The sequence below is a fragment of the Carcharodon carcharias genome, chromosome 18 (assembly GCF_017639515.1).
Source record: "Carcharodon carcharias isolate sCarCar2 chromosome 18, sCarCar2.pri, whole genome shotgun sequence".
Taxonomy (NCBI): domain Eukaryota; kingdom Metazoa; phylum Chordata; class Chondrichthyes; order Lamniformes; family Lamnidae; genus Carcharodon; species Carcharodon carcharias.
Window position 1 is genome coordinate 24,359,059 of NC_054484.1, and position 13,503 is coordinate 24,372,561.

At 42.2% G+C, this 13,503-nt stretch overlaps 1 protein-coding gene across 5 annotated transcripts; it reads left to right on the plus strand.

The window, feature by feature from the left end:
* The first annotated feature begins 1,285 nt into the window (after positions 1-1,285).
* On the plus strand, positions 1,286-8,580 carry LOC121290714 (phosphatidylinositol glycan anchor biosynthesis, class P). 5 transcript variants are annotated; one of them, XM_041211543.1, is made up of 5 exons: positions 1,286-1,338; positions 2,737-2,907; positions 4,280-4,352; positions 5,124-5,242; positions 8,260-8,580. In XM_041211543.1, exons 2-5 carry the CDS (start codon positions 2,826-2,828, stop codon positions 8,466-8,468), a joined length of 483 nt encoding a protein of 160 aa, XP_041067477.1. In that variant the 5' UTR covers positions 1,286-1,338; positions 2,737-2,825; the 3' UTR covers positions 8,469-8,580. The 5 variants fall into 5 exon arrangements, with proteins under 5 accessions (XP_041067477.1, XP_041067479.1, XP_041067478.1 ...); XM_041211545.1 differs by having other exon boundaries at positions 1,293-1,334; XM_041211544.1 differs by lacking the exon at positions 1,286-1,338 and adding an exon at positions 1,341-1,545.
* Positions 8,581-13,503: the final 4,923 nt, after the last annotated feature.

The following is a 13,503-nucleotide window of genomic DNA, read 5'->3' on the forward strand; positions in this document are numbered from 1 at the left end:
TTGGAATGCTCCACACTGTACAGTACCTGCAGAGTTTGGAATGCTCCGCACTGTACAGTACCTGTAGAGTTTGGAATGCTCCACACTGTACAGTATCTGCAGAGTTTGGAATGCTCCGCACTGTACAGTACCTGTAGAGTTTGGATTGCTCCACACTGTACAGTACCTGCAGTGTTTGGATTGCTCCACACTGTACAGTATCTGCAGAGTTTGGATTTCTCCACACTGTACAGTATCTGAAGAGTTTGGATTGCTCCACACTGTACAGTATCTGCAGAGTTTGGATTACTCCACACTGTACAGTATCTGCAGAGTTTGGATTGCTCCACACTGTACAGTATCTGCAGAGTTTGGATTGCTCCACACTGTCCAGTATCTGCAGAGTTTGGAATGCTCCACACTGTAGAGTACCTGCGCAGTTTGGATTGCTCCACACTGTACAGTACCTGCAGAGTTTGGAATGCTCCACACTGTACAGTATCTGCAGAGTTTGGAATGCTCCACACTGTACAGTATCTGCAGAGTTTGGAATGCTCCACACTGTACAGTACCTGCAGAGTTTGGAATGCTCCACACTGTACAGTAATTGCAGAGTTTGGAATGTTCCACACTGTACAGTACCTGCAGAGTTTGGATTGCTCCACACTGTACAGTACCTGCAGAGTTTGGAATGCTCCACACTGTACAGTACCTGCAGAATTTGGAATGCTCCACACTGAACAGTACCTGCAGTGTTTGGAATGCTCCAACTGTACAGTACCTGCAGAGTTTGGAATGCTCCACACTGAACAGTACCTGTAGAGTTTGGATTGCTCCACACTGTACAGTATCTGCAGAGTTTGGATTGCTCCACACTGTACAGTATTTGCAGAGTTTGGATTACTCCACACTGTACAGTACCTGCAGAGTTTGGATTGCTCCACACTGTACAGTATCTGCAGAGTGTGGATTGCTCCACACTGTACAGTACCTAGAGTTTGGATTGCTCCACACTGTACAGTACCTGCAGAGTTTGGATTGCTCCACACTGTACAGTATCTGCAGAGTGTGGATTGCTCCACACTGTACAGTACCTAGAGTTTGGATTGCTCCACACTGTACAGTAACTGCAGAGTTTGGAATGCTCCACACTGTACAGTATCTGCAGAGTTTGGAATGCTCCACACTGTACAGTATCTGCAGAGTTTGGAATGCTCCACACTACCCACTGTATATGCCTATTCCAGCTGCCGACTGAGACCTGTAACGGGGGTGGGGGTGGGCGAGGTGGTGCAGGCTGGCGCATGCGTGCTGTGCCGGAAGCGCCGCCATGTTGGTGCGGGACAAATTTTGATGTTGGTATGCGGCGTTTTGCTGGCGTTGATACTGGGGAACCGACTCCGATTCCAAATACGCGCGCCTGGTCTCACTCCGTCCACTAATCCGAAGTATTTGTAGGTGGGGGGTGAACAAGGTTGAGGCGATGTAGGAATTTGGTTCCGCCCATTCGGAAATGACCGTTAGAGCTTCAGTCAGAGAGAGGGAGGAGCGGGTTGTCAGAATAAGGTTGGGGGTCGCCAATGACTTATCAATAATTTATTGTTATCTGTAACCGAAATTGAAGGGGGGAGGGGAGGAGAAGTTGGGGGGGTGGGGGATGTTGCATCAATTGCACTCGGTGTCTCAGATTTTGCCAACTTAAAATCTTGGGGCAGGGGGCGGAATGAATGGGTCTGCCGGAGGTTGGACTTCTGATGTTTACCTTGAAGATTCATTGAGACCTGCTCGAGGAATCCAGGTTTTAATCAGTCCAGCGCGCTCCTGGTATTTATTAAAATGGTTTCCCATTGGGATCAGCTGTTTTAACAGGAAGGCTGGGCTTCTGTCAGCCGTCTGGATGGTTAATTGAAGTCAACATGCCAACTGAGCTGGGGATCAACAGCCCCATGGTATTATGATGATAGAATTGACGTTGCTATCGTTTTGTCTTGGGAAGCATATCGCCTTATTTTTGTCTTATAGCCCTAGAGAGAAAAAAAAAAATGGAGGAATTAAAACAAAACCGACCTGCTGTATATATTTAAATAAAAGAAAGAAGAGAATGGATACTGAAAAAGCTTCAACTTCTGTGATTTTGATTTGAATTGAATCCAGACTGATGGGTTAAATAAAACTGTCAGCCTCTATGTGCTCTTAAAATAAATGTAATCACAAAGTGGCCTTAGGGATGTTTAATCTGGGAAATGAAACATATTGGTGTGGAAGTGGATGATCCTGTAAGCTTTGAGTCTGATGTTGGTCCCAGTAGAGGCTCGTGGAATAGGAGTATCGAGTTGCAATAAGAGTTAAAAAGCTGGGATTGAATATTAAGCATAAACCTTAAAACTTAGTGAATTTTTTGAAGGGTGTTACAGAGAGGCTATTATGCCTTTGTAAGATAAACAACAAAACATTGCACTATCATTTTTTTCTCTGGTGGCAATAAGCAAGCTTGCAAACAAGCAGTATTCTGTGGCCATAATTGTACTTCTGCTTTTTTACTGGATTATTATTGCACATAATCACAGCAATAAATATTGTATCTACCATATTTTGTAAATGTTCTCAAAAGAACCTAACTCCAGTTTATACATTAGTTCTTATGGAAAAATCTGATTCGCTTAATGCTGTTTTGCTGAAAGTCGCCCTTTTCAGGAACACAACTACAATGTTAAGTAAGGAATCCCAGTATAATGTATGAATTAATTTGCATTGTAGCTGTTCACCCCTATGATGTTCCAGGATCTCTCCAAAGGATATTTTAGTGTTCCCAGTGAAAGCCAACTCATCTTTCTCAGAAATGAACAATGGTGGTAAACTCCCCTTCACCATTACCTGAAAGAGCCATTTATGGATTTGTCTTGTTCCTCGCCTCAAAGTTTGCATTCAGTAAGTAATATTAAGTGTACTAAATTAAAATACCTTCATTTTAGTACTGGTATGAATAGCAGAGAATAGTTCCCATGTTTCAATTTAAGCTGTTGCTCTCCCTGTCTTAATTCTGGTCAGTGTTATAAAAATAGTTCCTGCTGACCATGTAAGTCCTGAGAGAGGGTCCTAGCGAAATAAACCTCGGACTTAAAAAAGCTATAACTCACGCAAAAGCTATAACTGGAGAATGTTCGGGAATGATTTTGTTCTACAAGATACTTTATCTGGCATGAGCTGACTGCAAAATACAAGTACTGATGGAGTTTATGACTAATACCAATAGGATCTGGAGTGGAGGAGTGAGGTGGTATACTTTTTTGTCTTCAATTTCTCCCCTAACTTTTCCAAAGGGTTTGATTCCTTGTTGGGTACAATTAGTTGCCCTTTGATTTCCCTTTCCCTTCTACCAAAAAAGTGTTCATAACCATGGCAGATTATTTGACCATAAGGAGCTTCACAGCTGAGACCAATGCTGACTGATCCAACGTCATTAATGCCTCCAGGGATTAAGGAATAGCAATTGGTTATTGCAAATCTAGTTGCCCTTTTTTTGTTGCTTGTAAGACCAAAGTTTTATTGCCCATCCTGATTCCCAGAGGGCTGAAGTTGGTGGTAGGCCTTCCTGACGGCTTGCTAGGCCACTTTAGGTGGATGTTAAGAGTCAACATTATTGGTATAGTTCAGGAGTTATATTTAGATCAGAATTGGTAAGGATGGCAGATTTCCTTCACTAAAGGAAAATACTGAACCAGTTTTTATGATAATCTGATATGTTGATGTCACTTTACTGGCACCAACTTGCTGAAAAAACTTATTAGTCTGGGCCTCTCAATTACTAATAACAACCATTGTGCCAATTGCTCCCTTGTAATGGAATTTTCTCATTTCATTTGGGTCAGATTTATGCTATCACTAATTCTGGATTCAGGTTGTATTTAATATATATTTGCAGTATTGGTATGAATCAAAATCAATACTGTAATGTAGTACAATTGCACCCTGAGAGAAGAGCAGGCTTAATCAGTTCATTTACGAAATGCTTGCTCTTTTGGTATCTCTAGGATCAGAGCAGCTTGGGTCTGAAGTCTAGTTTGGCAACCTCATAGAACTGAAACAGGTCTGGAATGTAACTTTGGCCTTAGCCAGCATGGTGTGGTCATGCAGGTGCTAATAGTGCTAATTAATGGTCATTTAAAATTACACAAACCATTTAACAATGCAGAATGAAATTTGTTTAAACCTTAAGTAAGCAGCAGTTGGTGAAACAGGCTGTTACCATGGCACTTGTTCTCTTTTTGCAATAGCTTTTATTTGTTCTTCCATTTAACAGTTCTGTATTTAGTATGGGCCTATGTTCCAGAACCTTGGCTACACTCGGTGGGTCTCACTTACTGGCCACAGAAGTAAGTATCAATGAAAATTAAATTAATAATAATTGGGGCTCCACATTAAAGCGTAGAACATTTTTCTCAAGGTTGTCTCTATATTTGTGTATTTATTAATTGAGTATCTGAACCTGAAAGATCCCAGGCTCCACTATTTTAAAAAGTGTTTTCATAAGGGTTTTCTTCCCTTAGGAATTTCCAGCATAGATAGTTTAAAACAGCTGCAGAAATATATTACATTAAATCAAAATGTCTCATCTCTATTTAGCATAGCATTGAGCAGCAATTTAACACAAAATTAACAATAACATTTGTGTGTGGGAGGGAACAGTTGTTTCCGCTTCACATACTGCTGTTTGGGACCTTGCTGTACACAAACAAGGGTAACACTTCAACTGGCTGATAGTGTGTTGGGAAATCCTGAGGACAAGAACGATGTTATATAAGTGCAAGTTATTTTCTTTACTTCTTGGTATGTATCAACATTCCCACTCTCCTAAGTGAAAAGAAGGAAAATGTACTAGTAGTTTCGAAATGTCTCAGCTTCTGTTATTATTTTGCCTGAAATATGTTTCTCTGGAAATCCATAGCAAGTATAAATATGGAAATGGGAATAAACCAGATATGAATTGGTAATAAAATTAACTATTTTAATGTTAAAACCCATCTTCCCAGAATTCATAATTTCACATTTTTCTTAACAAAATATGCAGAGATTTTCTTCTTAGAATTCTAACATCACAATGTACATTTATTTATGATTTAACCCACTGCTAACTTTTTTCATAGATACTGGGCTGTGGCCCTGCCCATTTACCTCCTTGTCGTCATAGTGATTGCTTACATTTTACTCTGTGGAATTAACATGATGAGTACTGCTCCACTGGACTCTGTAGATACTGTTACAGGTGAGTCTGACTATCAGATCTGACAAGAAATAGCCGTGCAAGTCAAGAGTAGTATTGAAAATGCTGCTGGAACTATGTGATCATCAAATAGCTTGATTTATTTCTTCTACCGGGAATGATTCATTTTGTTTTAAATCAGCCAGTTCTGATCTTCTGTAAAATGTTTTGATGAAAATTTATGTTGAATATTTGATTTTCTGGCAAGAATCCAGGTAGCTCTAGGGATGGAAAGTACTCTTCAGTTTATGCACCGAGTCCTTGGCTCCAGTGAACTGAAGTTATCTAAAGGATACGGGGTGCAAAGTAAAACTCAGAGTACAATGTCTCCACAGCAGCCCTCAACTCTGGTCTTCATGGTACCCCCTCTTTTACATTTCTACTTTTGGGTTGATTTTGTACAGAATTAGGGCAATTTTGTGCTCTGACCTTAAGCCTATTGGAAGAAACGATTCTTTTAAATCCAAAAGCTACATTGATTTACATGCTGCATCCATCATATGATGAAAGGTGGCTTCATAGAATCTTAAAGCACGGAAGGAGCCCTTTTGGCCAATTGTGGATCTTTGAAAGAGCTTTCCAGTTAATTCTATTTCCTTGCTCTTTACGTTTAGAACTGCACATTTATGAAGTATATATCCAAACCTCTTTTAAAAGTTATTGAATTGAATTATTCTGAGGGGGCTTGACAGGGTAGATGCTGGGAGGATGTTTCCCTTTGTGGGGAAACATAGAACTAGGAGGCACAGTTTAAGAATAAAAATGAGGGGTATTCCATTTAAGGCAGAGATGAGGAGGAATTTCTTTTTCTCCCTGAGGGTTGTAGGCCTTTGGAATTTTCTTCCAAAGAGAGCAGTGGAGACTCGGTCATTGAATATATTCAAAGCTGAGTTAGATTGATTTTTGATCTACAAGAGAGTAAAGAGTTATGGGGATAGGCAGGAAAGTGGAGTTTAGGCCACAACCAGATCAGTCATGATTTTTTTGAAATGACGGAGCAGACTCAATGGGACAAATGGTCTACTCCTGCTCCAATTTCCTATGTTCTTTTGAATTGACTTCCACTGGCCTTTCAAGCACTGCATTCAAGATTCTAACAAACGGCTGTGCAAAAATATTTCTCCCCATCTTCTCACTGATTCTTTTGTAAATTATCTTAAATCCGTGACTGATTATCAACCCCCCTGCCAGTGGAGACAGTTTCTCCCTATCTATTCTATCAAAATGCTTCATAATTTTGAACACCTGCATTAAATATTCCTATAAACTTTTCTGGTTACAAACTACTTAATATGATAGCTTCACAGGAGCATTATAAAACAAATCATGACACTGAGCCACGCAAGGAAATATTAGGCTCAGTGAGCAAAAACTTGGTTAAAAATGTAGGTCTTAAGGAGTGTTTTAAAGGTGGAAAGTGAGGTAGAGAGACGGAAAGGTGCAGGGAAGTATTCCAGAGCATAGGACCTAGGCAACTGATGACACAGCCACCAATGGTGGAATGATTGAAATGGAGGATACTTGAGCCGGAATTAAATTAGCGCAGCTGAGCCTGGTGGAGATTACAGACATGGAGAGGGGTGAGGCCATGAAGGGATTTGAAAGCAAGAATGAGAACATTAAAATCAAGACATTGCTTAACTGCAAGCCAGTGTAGGTCAGTGGGCAGAGCAGTGACTGGTGGACTGACTTTGGGCCAGTTAAGACTTGGGCAGCATAGTTTTCAACCTAAAGTTTAAAGGGTAAAATGTGGAGGACCAGCCAGGAGTGAGTTGGAATAATCAAATATAGAGTTACAGAGCGTTTCAACAGCAGATGACCTGAGACAGGGTTAAAGTTGGGGGCTGTTACTAAGTTGGGAATTAATGGTTTTAGTGATGACACGAATATATGGTCAGAAGCTCATCTCAGCTCATATTACATGCAGGTTGCAAACTGGCTTAATCTCAGCCTGATGCAGTCAGTACCTAGGTAATGGGAGTTTGGAGCAGGGACTGAAAACAATAGCTTCAGTCTTACCAATATTTAATTGGATGAAATTTCTGCTTATCTAGTACTGGATGTCAGATAAGCAGTCTGATAATTTAGCAACAGTGGAGGAGTCGCGAGAGGTGGTGGTGAAATAGACCTGTGTCTAAATGTGCAAACTAACGCTGTGCCTTCAGATGATGTTGCTGAGGGGCAACATGTAGTGCAGGAGCTGGAAGAGAAGCCATTGCAAATGATACTTGGGCTACAGTTAGATAGATAAGATTGGAACCAGGTGAAAGCAGTCCTAGCCAGCTGGATGACAGTGAGGGTGGTGTTGGAGCAGGATGGTGTTGCCAACTGTCTTAAAGGCTGCAGGCATGTCAAGAAGGACAAGGAGGGAAGTTTGTCTTTGTCACAGTAACATAGGGTCTTGCTTGTGACTTTGATATGAGCTTTTTGGTACTGTGGCAAGGGCAGAAACATGATTGGAGGGTTTCAAACAGAGTTGCAGGAAAGCTGGACATGGATTTGGGAGGCAATAGCACATTCAAGGATTTTGGAGAGGAAAGTGAGGTTGGAAATGGGCCTGAAATTTGCAAGGATGGTGGTGTCAAGGTTTGATTTTCTGAGGAGGGGCTTGATGGTTGCAGGTTTAAAGGAGAGAGAGAGAGATGAAACCTGAGGGGATAGAACCATTAACAATGTCAACTAACATGAGTACCAGGAGGAGAAATTGGGTGATCAGCAGTTTTTTGAGAATCGAACTGAGGTACAAGAGGTGGACATTGTGGATAAGGTGAGTTCAGAGATGGCATAACGGAAGGTAGGAGAGAAACTGGAAAAAGATGAGTAAGTATAATACTAGCTTCCATGGTCTCCCTAAAAGTTGTGTACCTAAATCTGTGTCCACTTCTGTGTTTGTATGCATACATATGGGAGAGGGGTAGTTTGGGTTGTGTGAAATATTTAATGTCACTGACACATTTGTTAATTTACATGCTAAGTTCATTATCTTTGCAGTTCTTATCAAGAACAATTCTTTCTTTCAGACAACTATGCAAAAAGCCAACAGAGCAAACCATATGTTGAAGGAGCAATCCCAGGCCTTCAAGATGTTTCCATCAGTGAAGTGAATCGAATGTTTTTCCTTTCCTCACCCTATGAATCAGCTGGCGATCAGCCACTTGTATGGCGTTCATGTGCTGCTAGGAAAATGGATTCATTCAGTGAGAACTGTAGTGACGCTTCTGACCACTAACGAATATGTCATTATAATGTTATATGTATTATTAAAGAATAATGTCAACAAAAACATTCTGATTCTGCTCTTGTTCATAACTTTGTGAATTAAAGTATATTTCAAAATTCTAGAAAATAATGCCTTTGCTTGACCAAAGACTCATTAAGTAAGTGCATTATGCTGTATGAAATCTGGCCATACAAATCATGAAGGTCTAAGGCTGAGTCCATAGTTTGTATTGAATTAATTGGGAGTAAGGAACCTACCCTTGGCAACAACATCATTTTTAAAAAAAAATTCATTCATGGAATGTGTGCTTTGCTGGCTGAGCCAGCATTTATTGCCCATCCCTAGTTGCCCTTGAGAAGATGGTGGTGAGCTGCCCTAATGAACCACAGCAGTCCATGTGCTGTAGGTACACCCACAGTGCTGTTAGGAAGGGAGATCCAGGATTTTGACCCAGCGCCAGTGAAGGAATGGCGATGTATTTCCAAGTCAGGATGATGAGTGACTTGGAGGGGAACTTGCAGGTGGTGGTGTTCCCATCTATCTGCAGCTCTTGCCCTTCTAAATGCTAGTGATCGTAGGTTTGGAATGTGCTGCCTAAGGACCCTTGGTGAATTCCTGCAATGCACCTTGTAGATGGTACACACTGCTGCTACTGTGCATCGGTGGTAGAGGGAATGAATGTTTGTGTTTGGGTGCCAATCAAGTGGGCTGCTTTGTCCTGGTTAGTGTGAGCTCCTTGAATGTTCTGGGAGCTGCAGACATCCACGCAAGTGGCAAGTTCCGTCACACTCCTGACTTGTAGATGGTGGACAGTCTTTGGGGAGTCAGGAGGTGGGCCATTTTCCACATAGTCAGGTAGATGCCAGTGTTGTAGCTATACTGGAACAGCTTGGCTAGGGGTGTGGCAAGTTCTGGAGCAGAAGTCTTCAGTACTGTTGCCGGAATATTGTTTGAGCCCATAGCCTTTCCACTACCTGGTGCCTTCAGCTGTTTCTTGATATCGCGTGAAATGAATGGAATTGGTTGAAGACTGGCAGCTGCGATGCCAGGGAGGCTGAGATGGATCATCAGCTTGGCACTTCTGGCTGAAGATTGTAGCAAATGCTTCAGCTTTTGCACTAACACACTGGGCTCCCCCATCATTAAGGATGGAAATATTTGTGGAGCCGCCTCCTCCAGTGAGTTTAATTGTCCACCACCATTCATGACTGGATGTGGGAGGACTGCAGAGCTTAGATCTGATCTGTTAGTTGTGGGCTCATTTAGCTCTGCCTTTCACTTGTGTGCCAAACAGCATAAGCAGCAAGTAGTCCTGTGTTTTAGTTCAGTAGGTTGACACCTCATATTTAGGTATGCCAGTGTGCTGCTCCTGACATACCCTTCTGCAATCTTCATTGATCCGCTTGATGGTAGAGTGGGGCATATGCCGGACCATGAGGTTACAGATTGTATTCGAGTACAATTCTGCAGTTGCTGATGACACACAGTGTCTCATGGATGCCCAGCTTTGAGTTGCTTGATCTGTTCGAAACCTATCCCATTTAGCATGATGGCAGTGCCACATGACACAATGAAGAGTATCCTCAATGTGAAGGTGGGAGTTTATCTCCATAACGACTGTACAGTGATCGCTCCTACCGATACTGCCATGGACAGATGCATCCGCGGCAGGTAGTTTGGTGAGGATGAGTATGTTTTTCCCTCTAGTTGGTTCCCTCACCACCTACTGCAGACCCAGTCTAGCAGCTAAATCCTTTAGGATTCGGCCAGCTCGATCTGTGGTAGTGCTACCAAGCCACTCTTGGTGATGGACATTGAAATCCCCCACCCAGAGTACATTCTGCACTCTTGTCATGCTCAGTGTTTCCAAGTGGTGTTCAACACGGAGAAGAACTGATTCATCAGCTGTGGGAGGGCAGTATGTGGTAATCAGCAGGGAGTTTCCTTGCCCATGTTTGGCCTGATGCCATGAGACTTCATGTGGTTCAGAGTTGATGTTGAGTACTCCCAGGGTAGCTCCCTCCCAACTGTATACCATCATGCTACCGCCACTGACCTAGGTGGGACAGAACATACCCAGGGATTGTGGTGGTTCCTAGGACATTATCTGTTTGATATAATTCTGTGAGGATGACTATGCAGGCTGTTGCTTGGCTAGTCTGTGAGAAAGCTCTCCCAATTATTGGCACTAGGCCCCAGATGTTAGTGCAGGGTCAACAGGGCTGAGTTTACCAGTTGTTGTTTCCAGTGCCTAGGTCGATGCCAGGTGGTCTGTCTAGTTTCATTCCTTATTTTTGGGACTTTGTAGTGGTTTGATACAACTGAGTGGCTTGCTAGGTAATTTCAGAGGGCAGTTAAGAGTCAACCTATCTGGAGTCACATGTATGTTTTTCCCTTTTATTGGTTCCCTCACCACCTGCCACATACCCAGCCTAGCAGCTATGTCTTTTAGGATTCAGCCAACTTGATCTGTGGTGGTGCTACTGAGCCACTCTTGGTGATTGGCATTGGAGTCACAGACTAGGTAAGGGCATTGGTGAACCAGATGGTTTGTTTATATCAATCGATAATGATTTCACAGTCATCATTAGACTTTTAATTCCAGATTTTTATTGAATTCAAATTCTATCATCTGCCATGGTGGGATTCGAACCCCAGTCCCCAGAGTATTTGCTGGGTCTTTGGATTACTAGTCTAGAGACAATACCACTATGCCATTGCCACCCCTATAATTGAACTAGGGTAGAAGAAAAATTGGCAATGATTTGTGACTCTTGAAAAGTAAATCCATCATCCTGTGGCATGTAAGATTTCTGTTTGTCTGATAAGGGGTTCACAGTGCACATGTTTAAGTGGAGACTTCGGGTGCAGTTTGGCAGGGATGTCAAATGTGTATGGGTACTTCTGAATCTCAACCAGCTAAATCCATGCAGTTTACCAGTACTCTGTAATAGTTAGTTTCACATTCCTCCTCCAGTTAGAACTTTCCTACCCATGAGGGAATTGGCTTGCTGGTTTATCAGGAGCTGATTGGGAAGGATCCTGGCCTCTAGTAACTGGTTTATCCCTCCAGATTCTGTAAGTGAGCTAGGTTAATTAATCGGGCATTAATCAAGTACTGTTGACCTGCCTGTTTTAGGTAATTGATTTCCAAGTTTACTACTTTGTTCTGAACTTCCATTGACAGGCATGGCGAGAGAGACCCTGCTCATGTATTGGTGGTTAGACAAATGACAAATATGGTTTTGAGCCATTCCAGGTACCTGGAGCCCCTCACTAACAGTACAATTCACTGTAAAACGTGAGAGCAGTGCTGAACCACAGCATTGACCCACTATACCCAATCAAGCAGTAATTCCAGTCGTTGAAGGTACAAAACTTTAACAGTTATTTGCCTCTTTGTAACTCAATAATTAGTGACATCAAGACATGAATGTACATGTAATCTCATTTTATGCCTCCAAGTAATATTTTCCAGCAGCTGTCACCTCAAATTTGACTTTCTTCAGTACCTATACTGGGGAAATCTCTATTTTGCATGATGGAAGAATCAAAAGCAGGGCAGCTTGCATTGTGCCAACCACCTTAGTATTCCAGACATCCAAATTCTGGCTGAGTACCAGCCTTCTTCATTTAATACTTAATCCAGATTGTTGCGAAGGCTTTTGTAAAATAGCATGTTTCTCCTGAGGCTGTCTTTCCCTTCCCAGGCTACTTTTGATAGGTAGGGGTAGACTGAAACCCTCATTCCTATGGCCACACTCCCTTCTTGCCATAAGTTTACCCCTCAGCTTGATTCTGGATCTTGAACATGGGACCATTAGCATTGGATACCTAGAAGTTCAACTATGAAGGAGAACTGTTTGGACATTTGTCATATATGCTTTAGTGTTACTGGAGAAAGGTGAAAAAGATCAAAGCATCCTTAGCGTTCCTCCAGAGGATTATGTTGGATTCACCAGAACCCAGGCATTAATATGAGTCAGCAGTTGGAGCAAATGGCCCATGTATTGTACAGTCAGTAACTTTGATACTCGCTCTTGAGTCATGTAAATGTTACACTTGTGGAAACCCATCACCATATGTCATTGTTAGTAGCATATTGTGCAAGACAATGAGCTGTATACAATGGAAAAGAACCACTACAATAATTTCAGAAATGCCAGCTGTGAATATGATTGAGCCTTTCCTTTTATGTCATTTAACCCATGATTGCTAAACAAAATGGCATAGGAAACCCTGCCGCACTCCTCTGAAGAATAATCTCTTTTAAAGTCCTGTCCCTGCACAATTCCAACAAGATAAAAGTGAATAGGACTGAGCTGTGTAGGCTTTTGTGATTGATTACCATAGATTGTGGGCCACCCCTGATCCAATGGCTATTTAGTTCTGGTTCAGCAAGGAAGGGGAAATAATGTCTGGAATTTTGTGCTGCTCCCAGCAGTGGGAAATGAGTTGGGCGGGGCACTTAAATGTGTGGAAGGCAAAATGTCAGCTTCCTGACAGAGGGATGAAAGTGGAGAACGAAGATTGCAGCGGATTGAAGGCAGTTTGAGCTTCACGACGGCAAGCAACAGGGACCTATATGCAATAAATTAGCATGTCATGCATACTCATTAGAATACCATTTTGTTAGATTAAATGGTCCCTTTGCAATTAGCTTAGCAACGAATGAGAAACACATGGCTTCAGATTCACAACTGGATAAAGGTAGTGAGCAGCAGGCAAGGTAGTTTTCCTGGTGGATTTGGACTGGGTAGGGCTAATTTTCTTGTAAGGGGAGCATTGTTGGATCATGAGAGAGGAAGCATTGAGATTGGGTGGTGTAGTGTAAGGGAATTGGGGCATGGTTGACCAAAAGAGGGTGGGCTGGTTGTGGCGCACTTATGAGGGCTTGTGGTTACAAAGGGGAGGAAGCTGCACCATACAGGGAAGATTAATATCTACAGACAGGAGGTGAAGTATGAGATTCAGGATTGTAGAGGGAAGATCCTTGGTGAGCCCCTGAGATTACAGAGTAACAGAGAGCAGGCCAACTGTAAGA

Bases quoted from the DNA above. Each gene is read 5' to 3' on its own strand.
- LOC121290714 (XM_041211543.1), top strand. From the start codon at position 2,826: ATGGTGGTAAACTCCCCTTCACCATTACCTGAAAGAGCCATTTATGGA. The intron at 2,908-4,279 runs GTAAGTAATATT...TCCATTTAACAG, and splicing joins CGCCTCAAAGTTTGCATTCA to TTCTGTATTTAGTATGGGCC. The intron at 5,243-8,259 runs GTGAGTCTGACT...TCTTTCTTTCAG, and splicing joins CTCTGTAGATACTGTTACAG to ACAACTATGCAAAAAGCCAA.